The sequence below is a fragment of the Emydura macquarii genome, unplaced genomic scaffold, assembly GCF_026122565.2.
Source record: "Emydura macquarii macquarii isolate MOO-44397 ecotype Brisbane River unplaced genomic scaffold, CSIRO-AGI_Emac_v2 contig_2205, whole genome shotgun sequence".
In the NCBI taxonomy this organism is placed as follows: Eukaryota; Metazoa; Chordata; order Testudines; family Chelidae; genus Emydura; species Emydura macquarii.
Window position 1 is genome coordinate 3,097,742 of NW_027132342.1, and position 19,019 is coordinate 3,116,760.

The 19,019-nt window shown below is 41.1% G+C and overlaps 1 protein-coding gene across 6 annotated transcripts in view; it reads left to right on the top strand.

Annotated features, from left to right (window-relative positions):
- The window catches only part of PLEKHA5 (pleckstrin homology domain containing A5), a 312,397-nt gene that overhangs the window by 123,683 nt on the left and 169,695 nt on the right, over positions 1-19,019 (top strand). The window contains exon 4 of one of the 6 annotated variants that reach the window (XM_067559174.1): positions 2,686-3,150. The exons of the other annotated variants lie outside the window; for them this stretch is intronic. Within the exon in view, the coding sequence (XP_067415275.1) occupies positions 2,686-2,770 (85 nt within the window). The 3' untranslated portion in view covers positions 2,771-3,150. Of the gene's footprint in view, positions 1-2,685; positions 3,151-19,019 lie in introns of those variants that run through there. 6 annotated transcript variants of the gene reach the window in all.

Here is a 19,019-nt window from a genome sequence, read left to right on the forward strand (position 1 = left end):
ACAGGTATTCCTTTTAAATTAGCAAAGATAACTTTGCTGTAATGATTTCTTGTAAAAGAAAAGCAACTGAAATGAGAGGATGCTTTCTTAAAGTTATGATGTAGGACTAGTTGCATCACACAGGTGCTCATGTGAAACTTAAGGTTTCTCTTAACCTGCTAAGTGAGAATTGTGAGTTGCATTGTCTTGGAATTTAATGATACAGCCATTTTATTTCTTCCACTTACAGTGGTAATGGCCTTGTTCACAAGAAAGGATGCAATATAAAAATGGGCTCTGAAATGCAGCTACTAAACCATTAAAAAATCTGAGCAAATGCTTTTAAATGTTCAGAAATCTAACTTGACTGAAACACCTTGGTATTTTTAATGTAATATCACTCCTGGAATTGTTGCCAGGGAATGTTGAAGGATTAAAATAGCGTACTTCACTTTTAAAGTATTTTAGTTATTTTAAGTTTTATGTGATTTAATTGAGCCTGTTGTGGTATCAGTATGACTCTTTCATGAGGAATGCATTTCATCTTTTGTTGAAACTGCTATTGCATTAAAATAATTTGATCCCTCTTGAATCATGTGGTTCATGTACACAGTGCAGAGTGTGAAAGCATGATAGAACTTGTAGATAATCAGAGATGTGAACGCTTGATGGAATTTTTATGATGATTTCCTATGACTTGGATAAAGAAAATAGGTTCATTTGTAGCCATGTTCACGAGAATGAACTTTATGCACCCGCAAGCAGATCTAAATAGCTATGAGTTTTTATTAATTTTATAGTGTGGGTTTTAATTTTCCCATATTGAAATACCAACATGAATTTTTCATACCTTGATAACTTATAACAAGTAATCTTTCCTGATCTTGCAAAAGTAAGTGTATTTGTATAGATATATATATTGAAGCTGAGTGAAGAGAAGTTGTTCATTAAAATGTTTCCATTTGGTAAAATATATTTAGGCAAAAGAAGCTCTCAGTTTGGTAGAGGTTTTTTTCCCTCAGCCGTTGCCTTTATCGCTACGTGTTATGTTTTTGTTGGTTAAAATTGAAATGACATCTCAGAAAAATTTAGTAACAGCGGCAAGTTTCCATTAAGTTATATGAATTTTGAGCAAATTCTTTACGTCACGATCAGCCCAGCAGTAAATCAAGGTGTAAACAGAACTTACCTCTGCTAGCCCTATACAAGTTATGTAGTTCAGATTATCAGTTTAAATACATCACTATTTCTCTCTTAAAAATCAGGAAAATAGAGGCTAAATTGATACTAAATTAAGAGTTATGTCAAATACTTTTTTTTTTAAACACATACCTTTTCAAAGCTTACAATAATATCTGATTCCTCTAGATTTTTAAAAAAATCTGTTTAGTGCATAATTTATTAGTGTTAGTCTTCTGGAACTGACTTTGTTACTCAAAGCATTTATTTTTGTCAAATACATAGATGCAGAAATATTGAGTCTAATGTTTAATGTAATATTAACAGAGTCTTCAATATCTATCATGGATTTATATTGCTCATATGTGCTGGTAATACCAATAGATTTTTTTGTTTGGGTTCAAAACATTCTAAACCAAGGAGATTTTTTTTCTTATTACAGGTAATCTACCAAGAATTTTAATTGAGCATGTGCTATTTTTCTGCTTTAAAATGCATAAAATAGCCTGAATTTAAAAAAAAAGAAAAAAATGTTTGATAATTTTAAGGTAAAAAACAACTGTCGAAGTTGGTCTTCCTTGGTTATGTTGGAAGTCTTGTTAGAGGTCTCCGGAATATTTGTTCTGAGCCCCAGTGCTTTAATTAAAAGATTGAAGGTGGTGTGTCATTAATAAAGATGTCATTTCTCCAAAATGTTGCTTTACCATTGAAGTTAAATAAGTGCTGACAAACAAAACATGCTTTTAAGCATCTCACTAAATATTCCTTGGTCAGTTGCTCAACTTTCACTCCTTTTGCTTTTGTAATATTAACATTTCACTAATTCTTGTCATCCCAGCCCAACAGGACTTAAATTCCTAATGATAAAAAGCACAAAAGAAACCACTTAAATAACCAAACAAAAATCCTTTCAGACCTTCTTTGTACATTAAAGGAGCATAAGAGGGGAACAAACCAATTTTTTTCCACTTGTGGAACACCTTTACGCAGAAATGTTTTGTGACTAAATTAATTACAAAAATTTCAGGCCTTTCTTTATACATCAAAGAAACTTAAAATAGCACAAGTCCAGTGTTTTTCCATGTCCATATCATCTTTAAAGGCTTACAATTCAGAGGGATATTTTTCCCGTTGGTGTTGGAGAGATTCGGATGGGACAAAAAAGTAAGAGCATTATCAGTAACCATAAATGGTTGCTGATTGTGAGTGGAGTAGTGATAGATTGCAGAATTGATATTTTGAGTCTTTGCTGCTATTTGATTTCTTAATACTGGTTGGAACAGTCACAGCCCTAATAGGATGGTAAGAAATGGTTTCCAAAGGTGGCTATCTGCACTAAGACTTTTTTCCTACAACTTCCCACCAGAGTTAGCAGTAGTGTAGATGTGGCTGCAGACAGCTGCTGGTATTTTAGCACCCCATCACGTGACTGATCAGAGCAGGTCTGTACAAGCCAGAAGTTTAAACACCAGGAATTGCATAGGTCTGGTTTGTAGTAATGCTCCTCTTATTGTTGCTGCTTTGTAGTGCCTGGAATCCCAGTGATACCAAAAGCTGCTTCTTACCAAAGCAATTTCATAAGGTGAGTGGGAAGGTACTGCAACAACTATAAGTGGGGCTGCATGACATCAATAGACTTGAAGAATGCCTATCCCAGTTCAGCAGTCTCACAGATGTTTTCTAAGCTTTTTTTCTGGGAGCACAACACTACCAATATAGGCCCTTTGGTTTATCAACTTTGGTTTAGGACTGAGTGTGTTTACGAAAATTTTGGTAGTGCTACAGTCTCCAAGAGCAGCTTAATGTCATTTCTTCCAAGAGAATATTTTATATAATCTGGGGGGGAGGGGGAAGTCTCAGGACATCTTCATTTTTATGTCCATATGAAAGTCAATGCTTAAGAAAGCCTTTCCTTCTGTGCGTGTTTTCTAGTGGTGAAAAGATAAATGAGTAATGCAACATATGGTAAACTGTAGTTAATGTTTCCTGCTGAAAGCAAGTTACTAATCACTTAGATCTCTATTAAAACCAGTTTCAACAAAACTTAGAAAATTGTATGCAGTTCTTTTAGAATTTAGCAATAAGATTAAGCTTCCCGACATATGTGGAATGTAGCAACCAGGTCATTGCGATGCTTTTGTATGTTCTAAAATGAATGCACTTTGACAGATACAGACTCTAAGTGGTCCACACTATCTAAGTTTCCTTTTATCCCTGTTACATTACAGATTTTAGGGGGCCATAAAGAAATAAAGCTCTGATATATAAGTTGCTTCATTCTGAGGACTTGTCTAAACTTGGATGTTTTGCACTTAAGTAGTTAACACCAGTAAAAACCCTTACTGTTAAAGCAACACATTAACATTAGAAAGTGTATTCACCAGTGTGATAGTAAGACCTTCTCTACAAAGAAGAAGTTGAGCACAATAATTGCAGATTGCCCCATTCCATTATAGCTGTGCTGGTATAATTTAGCCATTCCAAAGTAACTTGCCCATGTGGACACTGTGTTCTGGAATAAGTGATTTTTATTCTGGAATAATTACTCTTTCCAAAACCAAGTATGTATTCTGTAAAATTAACGTTGAAAAAAAATTCTGAATAGTTTGCTCATGTGGACGAGTTATTTTGGAATAATTATTTGTAAGAGGTCCATAGATCGGCAATGTTAGTCTCTGCTTTATGCAGCCTTGAAGGCAGACCAAACTTGTCAATTAGTGGCTGGAGAGGTTGGCTCCAGTTCTGAGAAACTGTCAGTGCAGATATCATCTGCCTCTTAAGTTGCAGGCAGGCAGACTGGCTCTTTTCTGCTGCAGAGCAAAATTTTAAAGAGGGAGGGCGGGGTAGAAGTCCTCCTCGAGGAAGAGGATAAGTTGGGGCATGCAGACAGCTATCCTAGCTCTCATGTGAATGGGAGGAACAGAACTTGTCCCTTCCACAGAGGAAACAAGGCTGTTACTCCATATTGTTCCTAGTTTAAGGGGAAAAAAAAATCAGAAGGCTACAGAGTAGTTCTCTTTTGCAAATATCCGAATAGATTCATGAAGAAATCAAAATTGAAGGTGGAGACCTTAAAATCCACACCAGCTTCCATCAGTGACAGCGACTACATGATATCTGTAGATTTGAAGGATGTCTATCTCCATATCCCAATTCAGCAATCTCACAGATGCCTTTCAAAGCTTTGTTCTGGGAGCACAACAATACCGCTACAGGCCCTTTGGGTTAGCAACAGAACTGCTAGTGTTTACAAAAGATTTGATAGTGTTAATAGCAGCTCTTAGACAGGAAGGCATCTGTGTCTACCCCTTCTTATGTGACTCTTTTCCAAAGTCTCATTCAGAGTCAGTCAGAGATGGGATCACCTAGATGATGAGGGTGTTGCAGAGTCATGGGTCTGTGAAAATCAAAATCAGTAATAGTCTCAGCAGATTCCATGTTTCTGTGTGGAGACATACTGTCCTCTACAATGCCGCTCATTGCAGGAAAGAAAGGAGAAACTGAGGAATGTTATTAAAACAGTCAACCTTCATATGCCTTTGTCTCTGCTGGGATAAATGGTCTCCTGTGTGAATATTTTTTGTGGCCCTATACTCCCATGAGGCCACTACCGAGCTGCTCTTTATACCTCCCTGAACTATTACATATCCACCCATCAGTGAAGTACCCCTTCACTGGATTCTAAGAGGTTTCTAAGGTCATTCCACATGGTAGATGAGTTCAGGCAGTTTCAAATCAGGCTCTCTAATAAGCAAACCAGTCAGGACAGTTGTCGCTGCAGATGCAAGCCTGGAAGGATCAGAAGAATCAAAGAATGTCCAAGGGATGTGTTCCAAATGAGTCCAAGCACAATATAAGCTGGTGAGACTCAGGACAATGCAATATGATCTAAAGGCTCTGCTCCCTGATCTGGCCTCCACCTCATTTGCTGAGGATTTGGGCAGAGGAAGATATGCAGTCAGTTTGCACCCTTCACATCCAAGAAAAAAATGTTATGGCCAACTGGTTCAGCTGATAAGTTAGATCAGTGATACTCAGACTGAGGCTTGGGATCTGCAAGTGGCTCTTTTAAAGTGTCTGCTGCAGCTCTTTGCAGTACATGATATTAAAAGTGATTTAATTATTAATCAATCGGGATGCATTTACTATGTTATTAACCAATAGTAAAATACTTGGTCAGTCGCTCTGTACGCACTCACTCTCTCTCTCTCTCTCTCTCTCTCTCTGTGAGTGAGAGAATAAAAAGAGTAAATGAAACAATGAATTCACACCACTGTGGCTCTTTTGGGTAATGTTAATTGCTAATTTGGCTCCTGAACGAACAACTCTTGTCTGTGGATAACTGAGTTAGATGATCCATAATGGGAACTGTACTCCAGGGTATTTTCATCTACCACTAAAGGAATTTGGTCTCAAGCAGTAGATCTTTTTGCCTCCCACTTGAAACACAAAATTTCAGTGTTTTCTTGACAGTGAAATCATAAAGTCAAAGCTATAGATGCCTTGTTGTAAAGATGGCCAGCAGATACTCTTGTATGCTTTTCTTCTACTCACCAGAATGCTGCAGAAGGCCAGGAGAGAAGCAGCACTGGTAATTCTGGTATACCTACTCTTGTCATAGAGGCCTTGGTTCTCTGACCTCCTTGACATTGTACAGAGACCTCCATCTGCTTGCCATCGAAAAGGGATATGATACTACAAGGACCAATTATGCATCAGAATCTGGACAATCTGTACCTAGTTGCCTGGCTCTTGAAGAGTGCCTGTTAAGCCAACAAGGTTATTCAGAAAGCTAATATCCACAATTTTAGGTTCCAGAGATGAATCCACTAACTCTGTATTCAAGAGACTGGTTGAGATTTGTGCACTGGTACCAGGATAAGAATCTTGCCCCTATATATTTGCATTGGTACAACATAGTCTCAGATTTCTTAAATGGATTTGGTTAGGCCTGGCAATTCAGACTCTCCAGAGTTCAAATTGCTGCTTTGTATAGTATTCTTGGTGTAGCAGACATGAGACGGATTTCATCTTTTCCAGATGTCCAGTGTCATGGGCTTTTTTTTAAAAGCAGCATTTCTTCTACGTTCTCCTGAAGTGCACAGAGTTTTTGTATGATTTTATTTGGTTCTCAATGCCATTACGTGCTCTGCATTTGAAACACTCCTGAAGGTGTCTCATTATTTCTGAACCATTAAGGAGTCCTTTTTGATAGCAGTCGTGTTAGTTTGCCTTTGAGTTTAGGAGCTCCTTTCCTGGAATCTGTTCTGCACCTTCCATAAAGAAAAAGTAGCACTCTGAACTGACCCTGTCATGCCAAAGACTAACTCCAGGCTCCACAGAGCACAAGAAATTGTCCTTCCGTCCTTCTGCCTGGCTCCATTGCACCCAAAAAAGAAATTGTGACATGCTTTCATTGTCTCCTGAATGAACCACTGTGGTCTGTGTATAACTCTCCAAGTATGTATCCCTCTTACAGCTCATTTAGAAGGACAAACACTTTATTTGGTGTCAAGGAAAGAAGGCTTTGGAATTCTCCATTTTCAGGTAGTTGAAATATTTTGTCTCAGATACACTTTTTGACTCGTATGTAACTCCTTCTTCTAATATCAGAATTTGGTCTGTAGAACTGTGGCAGCTTCATGAAAAGACAGACCATAAACTGTGTTGCCATAAAGCTCATCTGTAGATCAGATCATGTGTTCATACTATGGCGAAGTGGGCCTGTTTTGCCCCGTGGGTCTGCGCTCCTTACGGCTATGCCGGTGGTGAGCGGGGGGGGGGGGCGGCGGTCCCACCCTCTACCCAGGGACCCTGCGAGGAGTAGCCTCAAACAACTTAGTCCAAGGGCTACTACCTTCCCTGGGTTGCTCGTCTGTAGCCCCCCCTGGCTTGTGGCTCTCCTTCAGGCTCTTTGGGGCCAGCATCCTCTGGTCTTGGTTGCACAGGCTCCTTCTTACCTCCCATGGCTGGGTGCTCTCGCCACACCCACACTAGTTCCTCCACCAGCTCCACACCTTGCAGCAGCTCTGCTCTGCTCTGCTCTGCTCTGCTCCTCCACTGACTCCACACCTTGTAGCAGCTCTGCTCAACTCCCTCTCAGCTGCACCCATCTGCCTGACTGGGAGGCTTTTAACTGCTGGGGCAAGCTCCTTGATTGGCCCCAGCTATCCTGATTGGTCTGATTGGCCTAATTGCCCTGGAGTGGCCCCAGCTGGCCTGATTGGCCTAATTGTCCTGGAGTGGCCGCAGCTGGATCACCCAGGGAACAAGGATTTGCTAAGCCTGGGGCTGATATATATGCCTTCCAGCACCCTCCTATAGCTGTCAGGGCTGGCCCCGTCACAATACCTTCTTCAAAATTCTACAAGCTGGGTGTTCAGGCATCATCTGAGGCTGCCTTTGGTAGATGGGTGCTCCAAGCTATAATATCCCAGTAACTATTAGGAAGAGATTCCCTTCCACATCTGTACATAACTGTATATAGTGTCCCTTCTCAACCCATCTGTAGTGGACACTACTTGGAAAATTTCAATATTGTGGATCTGTGGACCTCATTACAGATAAGAACAGGAAAATTTATCCATGTCTTACCTAAACATGTCCTTTCTTGGAGTAATGAGGTCCACAGACCTAAGTCACCCTGCATTGAGTTTCTTGCTGTGCAGGAAGATTGTTCTGTTTAGTCTTAATGCTTAATTGTCCTTACTTATATGGAGTTGTTACTTCCATAGCCTAGGAAAATTATCTCAACTGGTGGGTACTCAGAGGTGGAGCATACTTCCCCTGCCACCAATTGACAGTTTGGTCTACCTCTAAGATGGCATAGAGAGCAGAGAACGTCATGGTCCTCATGGACTTCAATGTCTGTGCATTACTGTAAGAATAGAAATTTTCAGCTAAGGAACAGATACATTTTCCCATTTTGGAATAGCTATTCCAGAATAGCTGTGCCAGTCAATTCCCCCATGTAGACAGCTCTAAGTTTTTACAGTGCATGTAACTTTTTACACTAGCGCAGCAAATTTTGCAGTAGGGGTTTGCATCAATGAATTATTATTTTTAAAAAAAGAGGACAAGTCCTGAATATTTGTGCATATTCCTTTGTTCACCACTGATTGTCCCTGTGGCATCTGTTTTCAGTCACTGATTGCTAGATTGGGCCCTTTGACACTTCTAGGTTGTTTGGCACATGAATATTTTAAGTATATTATTGTTGCAGGTTTAAGACCTAAGAATGTTGTAAATGCTATACTGAAAAAATGAGAAGTCCTTTGTTTCCGATACTCTGAATAATTTTTTTTTTCAGACTTAATAGCTAATGTGAAGCACATAATAACTTAGGGAATTGAGCGTTGCTAGTGATTAAACAACTTTATCTGGGTGAGATGATTTTATAATGTGTGCTATTTATAGGTTTAGCAGAATTTTGATTTTTGTTTTATAATTTTGATGGAGAATATCTGTTTACTTTTAAGCATTTTCTGTTTTTATAAATTTAAATTTTCACCGTTGTGATCAGACAATTTAATGACAGCTGAGATTCAAAAAGCTAAAGTTTTATAACTGTTAAAACACGTCAAAATATTAGTTTGATTTGATAGTATTTACTTTTTATAAGTCCTCACAACGCTTTTTCTTTTTGTCTATCTATAAATTTGGACTATTGATGGAAAAATTTTATATCTGTGTGATTTGGTGAAATTGCCATTTACCAATAAAAATGTAATCCTTCCAAGACTAACTATTTAAAACCAAATATGAGTTAGAGCTTTAATCTTGATTCAGTTCCTGAAAACAATCATTCCTGTAAATCTTTAAAAATAAATAAATAAATAAATAAATAATTTGGATTTAGACTTGATTGGATAGTGATATTAAGAAAAGGCCATGTTTCTTCATGTGGCTTTAAGATATATTTGTCAGTGTTACTAATTGTCCATGTGTTGTGGTTAGTAGTATTATCAAAAAGCAGCTTTGTTGAACTTTACATCAGAAAATCACAGCTCTTGGCATCAGGTTAACACCCAACATAGATAGTTTATTGTTCAATAAACAGTCTTGTTTATGTTAATGAAATGACTTCCTTAAATAAATAATCTAGATTTATGAACAGTATATAGAGATTGACACTGTCAATTAAGAGACTGAAGTGCTCCTGTAACTAGATTTCCCACATTGCAGTGAAACCTGCCGTTTGACTTGCTATGCTAACTAACCACTTATTTTGTAAATAAACTGAATTCTGTTGCCTTTTATTTATGGAAGATGCATAGTGCAGAACAAGCTGTACAGATGTTGAAAACTGTGGAGAAGTGGATATGTGAAAATATAGGAAGACAGCCAAGAAATGGTTTCATCTAGCACAGGGGTTCTCAACCGGTGGTGCGCGTACCACCGGTGGTACTCGGAGGACGGAATTCCTCCCCGCCGCCGCTGCCCCCCCCTGCAGAAGACGCGTATCATATGGGCGTCTGCACCCCTGCTGCTGCCGAATATTCGTTTTCTACTGCTGCGGTTCCCCCCCCCCCCCCCCCCCCCCCCCCCCCCCCCCCCCCCCCCCCCCCCCCGAAATTCCTTCCCGCTGCAGGGTTTAGGCGGCGGGTGTCGGTTCGTACAGGCTCCGCATGTCCCTGTGGTATAAATCCTGCCACCGAAATTTGTGCAACGGCGGGCAAGAATCGGCGGAGAGTACTGCTCCCCCCTTTTTTTCCTCGAGTACCACTCTGGTCAGGACTAGTGGTACTTGACCTGATCCGACTGGTACTGGAGAAAAAAAGGTTGAGAGCCTCTGATCTAGCAGAAATTTCCAAAACCTTTGTATTTCCATTGGTTTGAGTATATTGGATAAATGGTTTCAAGAACTTGTGGTTCAATACTACAGATATGAAAATAATAGTGCTTTGATACAGCTTGCTTTCTCACCTCAACCAATACCACTCGAAAATTGTCTTGCTATTGAACTAATGTGTCATGGTAGCCATTTCAGCATTTTTAAAGAAAATATGGCTCTGATGTATTTTACACAGAATAAGATATGGGGGCACTACTGAATAAAATCATCCAGGTTTCCAGCCGTGCACAGCCAGGCTTCATAATGCTTGGGAATTTATCATTAAGCATTGGGCAGTTGATAACTTTTAATTAGATTTTATGCTAAAATTTTATCATGAAGATTCTGGTAAAATGAATAATGACATAACCTGTTACCTAAATGACCTTGCTGTAATAGCAGCTCTTATTGTGCTGCTTTGACCAATCAACCTTTTGAAATACCTGACTGAATGCATTATATCACACTCAAGTGATTCTAAGCCCTTAGCAATAAATCTGTTTTCCAGTATAGCACAAAGCATTGCTATTTTTAAAACTTGATGGGCTTTTAGTAGTTTGTTTTACTACATGAATGTGCAGTTAAAGAAAAAGGAATGCTGTGTATAAAAGGCCTAAAGTAATTTTTCTGTAACTACGGAGAATATATTGTACTTCCCTTATTCCCCTTCCATCCCTCAATCTTAGTAACAAAGAGCCAGTGATGACGTTTAGGATATTCATAAATTACTTCAGTTTCTTCATAAGTTTGTCCCACTGAGATGTGTTGAGTTTGTTGGTCATTTTGGGCTGTGACAAGAAAATTCAGAATTGAAACACTACATGTAGGAAAATGGTGCCTCCTTTTGTTTTCAGGGTGACCTGTGCTATTCTGTTGTATAGTGCAGCAGGCTCTAAAACCACTGGATTTTACGCTAATCTGTAAATGTGAATAGTCAAAGGATGGCTCCGCAGTTCAAACATAAGTATGTTAACTTATTCAGAATCCTATTTAGTGTATATATCTGTGATTATACTGGTTTTGAACTGTTTTAGGGAAGCCGGAGTGGTATGTGAAACTTGACACAGCTAGAAATTAGGTACCAGCGAAGAAATGCTGAAATTTGATAACTCACTCCAGCTTTACTCTGAGTGGTTTTTTTGGTTAAGTGAAAGGGGAAAGCTATCCTGTCAGCTGCCTATCCAGCCCTTACAATAATTTCAGAGGCAAATCAAGACATGGCTACTGAAAGAGGATGTATTCTTCAACTCATCCCATAAATCCTATTGGACTTCAGTTACTCCAGCCTGAAACAGCAGCCACCAGCTGGTCATGCTCAGACTGCTGTGCTCCCTGTAGTATGCCACTGTGAAGTGCTTATCTCTAGCATTTGAGGTAGGCTGAGTCCCCTATGGGACTTCTTTGGAGTCTCCACCTTTTTATGACTTGAAATGACCATGCTTCCATTGCTGTTTGGACCTTGGACTAAGGAGCTCGTAGTTGACTCGGAACAGAGAGAAATTATTTGCTAGCCATATTCAGTGTCAGGTAAGATTGCATAGTTTGTGGTAAATTTGAAATTTACAAAGATTGAATCCTAGTAGTGTTAAACTGTGTAAAACATGTGAGAGACTGCATATAAGCGTAGACTTGTAGTTCTTTAATCAGTGTTGATGAGTTCTTAACACTTATTTTTGTGCCAATAATTACAGAAGTTACTGTTCTTATTTGTAATGAGGTCCGCAGATCATGACATTGGATACTCTGGTCTAGTCAGCTTTGAAGGCAGATACTACCTGTCAGTCAGAGGTAGGAGAGGTGTGGCTTCACCTTCGAGAGAGGACCAGATTCCATCTGCATCTCCAGCTGAAGGCAGGCGGACCAGCTCTTGCCTGCTGAGGAGCAAATTTTAAAAAGGGGGGGGGGGGGAACCTCAATCTCCAAGCTGTCAGGGAGTCTGCCTTTATCCGCAAGAAAGTATTCCCTTTCTCCTGAGTTGCTAGGACTCTCCATGTCCTCTGCTCACCCATGTGCAGAGCACCATGACAGAAAAGGGCGAGAGGGAAAACCAGAGGTCTCCTGCACCTCCCTTGCTGATTAAATACCTGTTTTGTGGAGCCCTAGGCCTCTCAAGTGCACAGACAGGGCCCACAGGGTTTCCAGCAGGCTCCCAGGAAAAAGTAGCAGCAAAACCACCGACACCTAGCACAGGTGACAGCAGCAGCTCTGAGACAGGCTCCTTCCTACCTCTTACATGTTGCGGGGAGTAGATTGAAGCACAGTATCAAAGGGGCAGGGAAGCTTCCCATCCAGCCCCTGGAAAATACACTCTCAGCCTCATCTGTTGATTGCAAAGCAGCTGCCCACCCTTCCTCACTCCTGAACTTTTGCAGTTGCAGGGAGCTACAGACAGGGATCTAGAAACATATTAGGGAGAGCCTGGTAAAGGGCTCATAGGCTCAACCCATTCCTGTATTCTACAGCATGTCCCCTTTGCAGTGCTCTCTCCCCGTGCATCAAATGGGCCAAGAACTCCCTTTGAATGTCAGGCTGATCTAACCTTGGGGGCACCCTATCTCCAGGCTACATCAGGAATCTTGCTTTTAAAGCATGGGACCCTGGGAAGCCTGCTTTTTGAACCCAGTCCAGCATAAAACCCATTTTTTCTCAGAGCAAGAAAACTGCTTCAAAGATATAACCATAAGGTCTTTCTCCCCTCCCCTCCCCCCTTCCATTCCACTCCTCCTCCTCCTCCATGGAACCATCAGTCTGAGGAGGAGAAAAAAGGAGTGTCATAAAAAAGAGGTATCTAAGATGTTCAAACCCCTCTAGTTACCCCCAACAAAAACACACACACACACACACACACACACACAAAAGCCCCTCATCCCCTTCATCTTCTGAAGAATCTGATTTCAGGGGATTTCTCTAGGAGGTGTGCTGAGAAGCACAGTGTGAAATTGGTCTCTCTCTCAACATGCATAAATCTGCAGAGTGCAGCAGGACAGATTTTTCAGTATATGGTTTCCCGGTCACCTTCACAGAGTGCAAGAAGGCAGATTTTTTTCAGTACCAGATTCCTCTGCTTATCTTCGTGGAATACAGCCCTGGGAATAATCAATGTGCAGAAATGACCAGGCCATAGACATACTGTTTCCTTTAGGTATGCATATTCACAACTCCACAAAAGGGAATTTTCCCTTTATAAGGGAGGAAGATTGGCACTCCAACTGAAAGACTCTAATAATAAAATATTAACGCTCACACTCAAAACTTTTAGGAAAAGTGTATTGAGTATTCTGAATTGCAGTTACGAGGTCTGCAGATGCCAGAAGCAATGTCTACACTGCTGGCGGCACCGCTGGCAGTGCAGGATCAATTTTTGCGGGTTCAATTGAGCGGCAGTGAAGACTCGCTTAATCAAACCCAAAAGTCGACTGTAAATCCACCCCGGCAAGAAAAGTAGCGCTGAGCCAACGGGAAGGCATTTCCCGTTGGCACAGCACCGTGGAGACACCGCAGTAAGTAGACATTAGAAAGTCGATGGGAGGATATGCAGGTTACTATATGTAGCTTGCATATCTCTGTCGACTGCCTTCGAAATCCACAGCCAGTGTAGACCAGGTCCTAGAAAAGCTATAGTTAAATATTCCTGCTCATGCATCTTGTGTGTATTAATGGGAAAGGAATTTCTTGTCACATCGATAGACTGGGAAAGCATCAGGCTGCTGTGCTCACTGCTGCTGCCACAGGTCATCGTGCCTTAATTGTTTGGCTGTCTTTCCCAGCTGTCACTGTGGGTTACCAGGCACTAATGTCCAGTTTATTGCTCCGAGCTTCTGTTGCAGGTTGCCATACCTCACTTCCATCTCCTTCCCTCAGCAGATGGCTATGGAGTAAGAAGAGGGACAGAAGGTAGAAGAACTGGCAGGTAGTGAGGGTCTCTTGGCCTGCCATTTTTATCTTGCCCCATGTGTCTCCTGGCCTCCATTTTGCAAAGTCAAATGATTACTGGCTATGCACAAGTCAAATTTATCCTGGTATCACTATTGAAGATAACCTGTTTCTTTTTCACTGGTGGTTAAGGACTCGTTTGAACCAGGAAAACTTTTTACCTCAGATTGGCCTTTTCAATATAGGCCCTTTACAGGCAGCCAAGTCCCAAGCAGATGTAATCTGTTTCCTCCTGCGGGCATGAAAGCTATCAATGGCAGCAGGCCAACAAAAATAAATGAACAAAAGAGAATTGTCTTCTGACCATTCTGATATACTGAGTGCTGCTGCATGCTTTTGCAAGGAGTGATAACATGGGTGGACAGTATTGTAAATATGGTCTCTCTCAACCTATTAAAAAAGATCTACAAGTTTTTGCCTGAGGAGTTGTTAGGGCATGTGTACAGCCATCCTAGATCTTCTATGAATGGGAGCAGTAGAACCTGTCCTTTTTAGTGGAAACAGGGCCTTCCTCCATATTGTTCTTAGCCCCACAAAAAAATCAAAAATATGTGCAGCTCTACTTGTCATCTCACAGCTCAACAGCTTCATAAAGATATGAAAATTCAACATGGTGACCTAAAAATCCACATTAACAGCCATCAGTGAAGAGGACTGCATGGCATCACTAGATGTGAAAGATACCTATCTCCATATCTCTATTGGACTGTGTCTCAGATGATTCCTAAATTTTATTTTTGGGAGCACAGCATTATTAATGTAAGTCCTTTTCCCTTTGCCCTCGAGGTGTTACAACTCCTGGTAAAGTAATTTAGTCTCAGTGACAGATGTGCTTGCCTCTCATGTGAAAAGCAAGGTGTCAGGGTTATCAATGGAATCACAGAGCCAAGGCAACAGGTGCGTTGTTGCAAAGATGGCCAAAGAGGGTCTTACATGCCTTCCCTCCCTTTTTCTCTTCACCACAGTACCACAGGAAGATCAGGAGAGAAGCCGAACTTGTAATTCTGGTATCCCCATTCTTGCCAGGAGAGTCTTGGTTTAGAGCCTTGCAGTGGGACTAGGATCCCACAGGACTTGCTGCCATAGTAGCGGGAGCGAGTGGGATTAAAGAATAGTCCATTGCAGAGCTCTAACTTGGTTCTCTGATCTCCTTGATGTAATACAGAGATGCTTTCCATCCAGAAGGAATATGCTATACAGTGGTTCCCAAACTGTAGTATGCGTACCACCATTGCTTCGCCAGCCACCTCCCAATGGTACGCATCCACCTACTGCTGGGGGGCTGGCCAGGAGCCGCTCCAGTGCCAGCCCTGCCTCCAAATAGTGTGGCGACTGTTCCCCCATCCCAGCCCCATCCCTGCATGGGGTGGTACTACAGGTGGTGGCATTTTATGTTGGTGGTACGCAACGTGGTAGAGTTTGGGAACCGCTGTGCTATTACATGGGCCAGTCATGCATCAGAATTCAGACAGTCTGAGCCTACCTGCCTGTCTCTTGAACAGAGCCTCTTAAGCCAGCAAGGCTCTTCAGAAAGCTAATATCCCACAATTTTAGCTTCCAGACACCTAACAACTCAGTGTATTCAAGGGCCTGGTTGAGCTTTAACAATCTGTGCAAGGACAAGTTTCTCGCCCCTATCTGTATCAGTACTACAGATTATCAAATTTCTTTAAAATGGCTTCTGTTTAGACTTACACAGCTATAATGACTCTGATTAGGCTTGGCAATTGACTCTGCAGAGCTCAAGTTGCTTCTTTGTGCTGTAAGACAGTTAGTGATTTCATCTTATTCAGATGTCCAGTGCTTTTCTTATAAGAGCAACACCTCTTCTATATCCTCCTAATGTTCATATAGTTTTTACAGGATCTTACGTATCTCTCAAGCCCTACAGGCCCTCCATTTAAACTACCTCATGCAAGTGTAAGAAAATAATCAAACTGGTAAAAATGGCTTTTTTTGATGAGCTGTGTGTTCACTGGATGTCTGAGTTAAGATCTCCTTTCCTGGAACCTCAATACTGCACCTTTCATAATACTATAATGGTACTCAGAACTGACCCTGTCTTCATAGGGAAGATGAAATCCATGCTCAGTAGAGAAGTTGTTCTTCCATCCTTTTATCCAGCTCTATCACACTAAGAGAAACTGGCATACTTTGGATGTCTGCAGAGCTCTTGAAGTACATATTCACCACACAGCTCAGGCCAGGATAACAAATGCTTTGTTTTATTATTCATTGTCAAAGGGAAAGAAGTCTTTGAAATCCTCCATTTTGATCTTGCGATATCAGAGCTCACTCCCTCAGAGCCATGACAGCTTCTTGGGCAGAAAGATCATGTGCCTCATACAAGAAAATCAGAAAAGCACCCACCTAGTCAACTATGCAAATCACTTTGAAAATTCTACAAGTTGGACATCTGGTCACCATCTGATGCTGCCTTCAATAGATGGGTGCTCTTCATTGTAGTATTCTAATAACCATCAGGAAAAGGGTTAGCCTGTTTTGCATCTGTACATCACTATATGTTGCCCCCCTCAAATACTTCTTTTTTGTTTTTAAACCTACTGCCTTTTAATTTCATTGGGTGACTGCTGATTCTTGTGTCATGTGAAGGAGTAAATGACACTCCCTTATTTTACTTTCTCCCCGCTAGTCAAAATTTTACAGACCTTTGTCATATCCCCTCTGTCATCTCTTTTCCCAGCTGAACAGTACCAGTCTTTTTAATCTCTCCTCATATGGAAGCTGTTCCATACCCTTAATCACTTTTGTTGCCCTTCTGTTACCTTTTCCAATTCAATACATTTTTTGAGATGGGGTGGTCAGAACTGCCTGCAATATTCAAGGTGTGGGCATACCATGGATTTATATAGTGGCATTGATATTTTCTCTTATCTATCCCTCTTCTAATGGTTCCTGAAGTGGTTAGCTTTTTTGCACTATGGCTGCACACTGAGCAGATGTTTTCAGAGACCTGTCCACAAGGATTCCAAGATCTGTCTTGAGCAGTAACAGCTAATTTAGTGTCCATCATTTGTATGTATAATTGGGATTGTTTTTCCAATGTGCATTACTTTGCATTTATCAACATTGAATTTCATCTGCCATTTTGTTGCCCAGTCACCCAGGTTTGTGAGATCCATTTATAAGTCTTCACAGTCTGCTTTGTATTTAACTATTTTGAAGTGTTTTGCTCTGTCGGATGATTGTTTTGTTTAGTCTTAGTAATTAATTTTCCTTACTGAGATAGAGTTTACTTTGAAAGGAGAAGGTATGGAAGCATCTCAACAGCTGGTGTCTTAAGATGATGCCACACCTCCCCTGCCAATGATTGACTGATTTGGTCTGCCTCTGGGGCTGGACAGAGAGCAGAGGCTTTTTCATGGATCTGTGGATCTCTGTCTAAGAAAAGAAATTTTCAGACAATGCATGGATAAATTATAGCATTCTGACAATGTTAAGTGACTTACTCTCTCCATCCAAACATAAGAATTGTCACAGTGGATCAGATGTGAGGTCCATCTAGTCTAGTATGCTGTCTTTGCCAGAGGCTAGTGCCAGATGCTTCAGAAGAAGGTATAGGAATAGATTGGCTTAAGACCTGAAGCATGAGGTTTAATACCCTTTCCAACCTTTTTTAGCATTAACTATTATAGTATCTCAAATCAATTTCTGTAAAATGGGGAGAATCCTTATCTACTTTGGGTGTTAAAAGGCCCTATTTAATTATGTAAAACAGTTTGAGAGAATCAGATGAAAGGTTATATGGAAGTATAAATAACCAAAACAAATGAATATTGAGTGGGGCAACCTGGCCAAACTGCAAGCCCATCAATCTTCCCAATTGCTACTATAACTTTAGCAGGATTTGCAGACATTGAGGATGTTCTCCTTTCCAGACTGACTGTTTTTGACCTCCTCCAAGACTTCTAACCTCAACAATGAGCAGATGAAACTTCATAACTGTAAATATTCCAGGAAAAACTATGGAATTTCAAAACCTGAATTATAAAGTCAGTATAATCTTAAAAACAAAACAAAAAACATTGTAATAGTTGATCAAAAGGGACATAACACAATTTAGCCTTATGTGGAAAAGTTTTCTCCAGCATGGGACTGAATTGGAGGTATAGAGTTTATCAGAGCTGTAAAAAGAGACATCCCTTTTGAGATGACAAAAATGGGATTGTGATTTTTAAGATTTCTGCAAATGAAGCAGGATGGAACTACATAGATTGATTTTGATAACATTGCATATTTGTTAGTAGCTCAACCACTTTATTCAGTTGTTCTCAGACATCTTCAGCCATGTCACGAATATAGTGAGATACAGTGTTAGTTGAAGCTGCTTCAGGCACTGTAACTTTTGGAACTGTTGACTGTGCAGGAAAGGATGGCTTACTTTAACTGTATGTGCCTTAGTCTTTTCTGTGAGAATGGAATCCCCTGGAGGTGGCAGTTGACTAGGCCTGCAGAGGGGTCCATTGAGTCCAGTGTCAGTGTACTCCTCTATAAGGGAGAGTCAGATGGAAGAGTTGGTTCTCCCTTCCACCCCGACACATTTGAGACAGCTAGAGATCTGATAGCCATGATGGCACAGCAGATCAGAGTCAGACCAGAAAGAGCATGAGACCTAAGACTTCAGGCACCGCAGCAAAGTGCGGTGCCATCTAGAGGCAAACCGACCATGATATGGCACCAGTTGCCTTCTCCACAGCATCGCTCTCTGGCACTGTCTCACTTGGCATTGCCATGTTCTCCACGCTCAGAGTCACAGTCATTGGGCTCAAGGATGGATTGGTGTGTCTCCAAAAGCAGCTGGCACCAATCAGAGCAGTGCTGCTACAAGCAGGAAAAAGGACAATCCCTTCTCATGAGACCTTGGCCAGCACAGTGGCAGGTGCCTGTGTAATAAGGCTTTTGAGCCCCATGGACATACCACCTCACCCAGGGGTCTTAATCTAGAGGTTCCCAGTCCTTCACCTCGGAAGAATGTGTTCTGTCTCTGCCTGAGGATTGCTAGTCATCGCACAGCACTGAGGTGGGTGCTGAGATTGGTACCAAGGCAGGCACAGAGGGTGGCGCGTGGATCGGC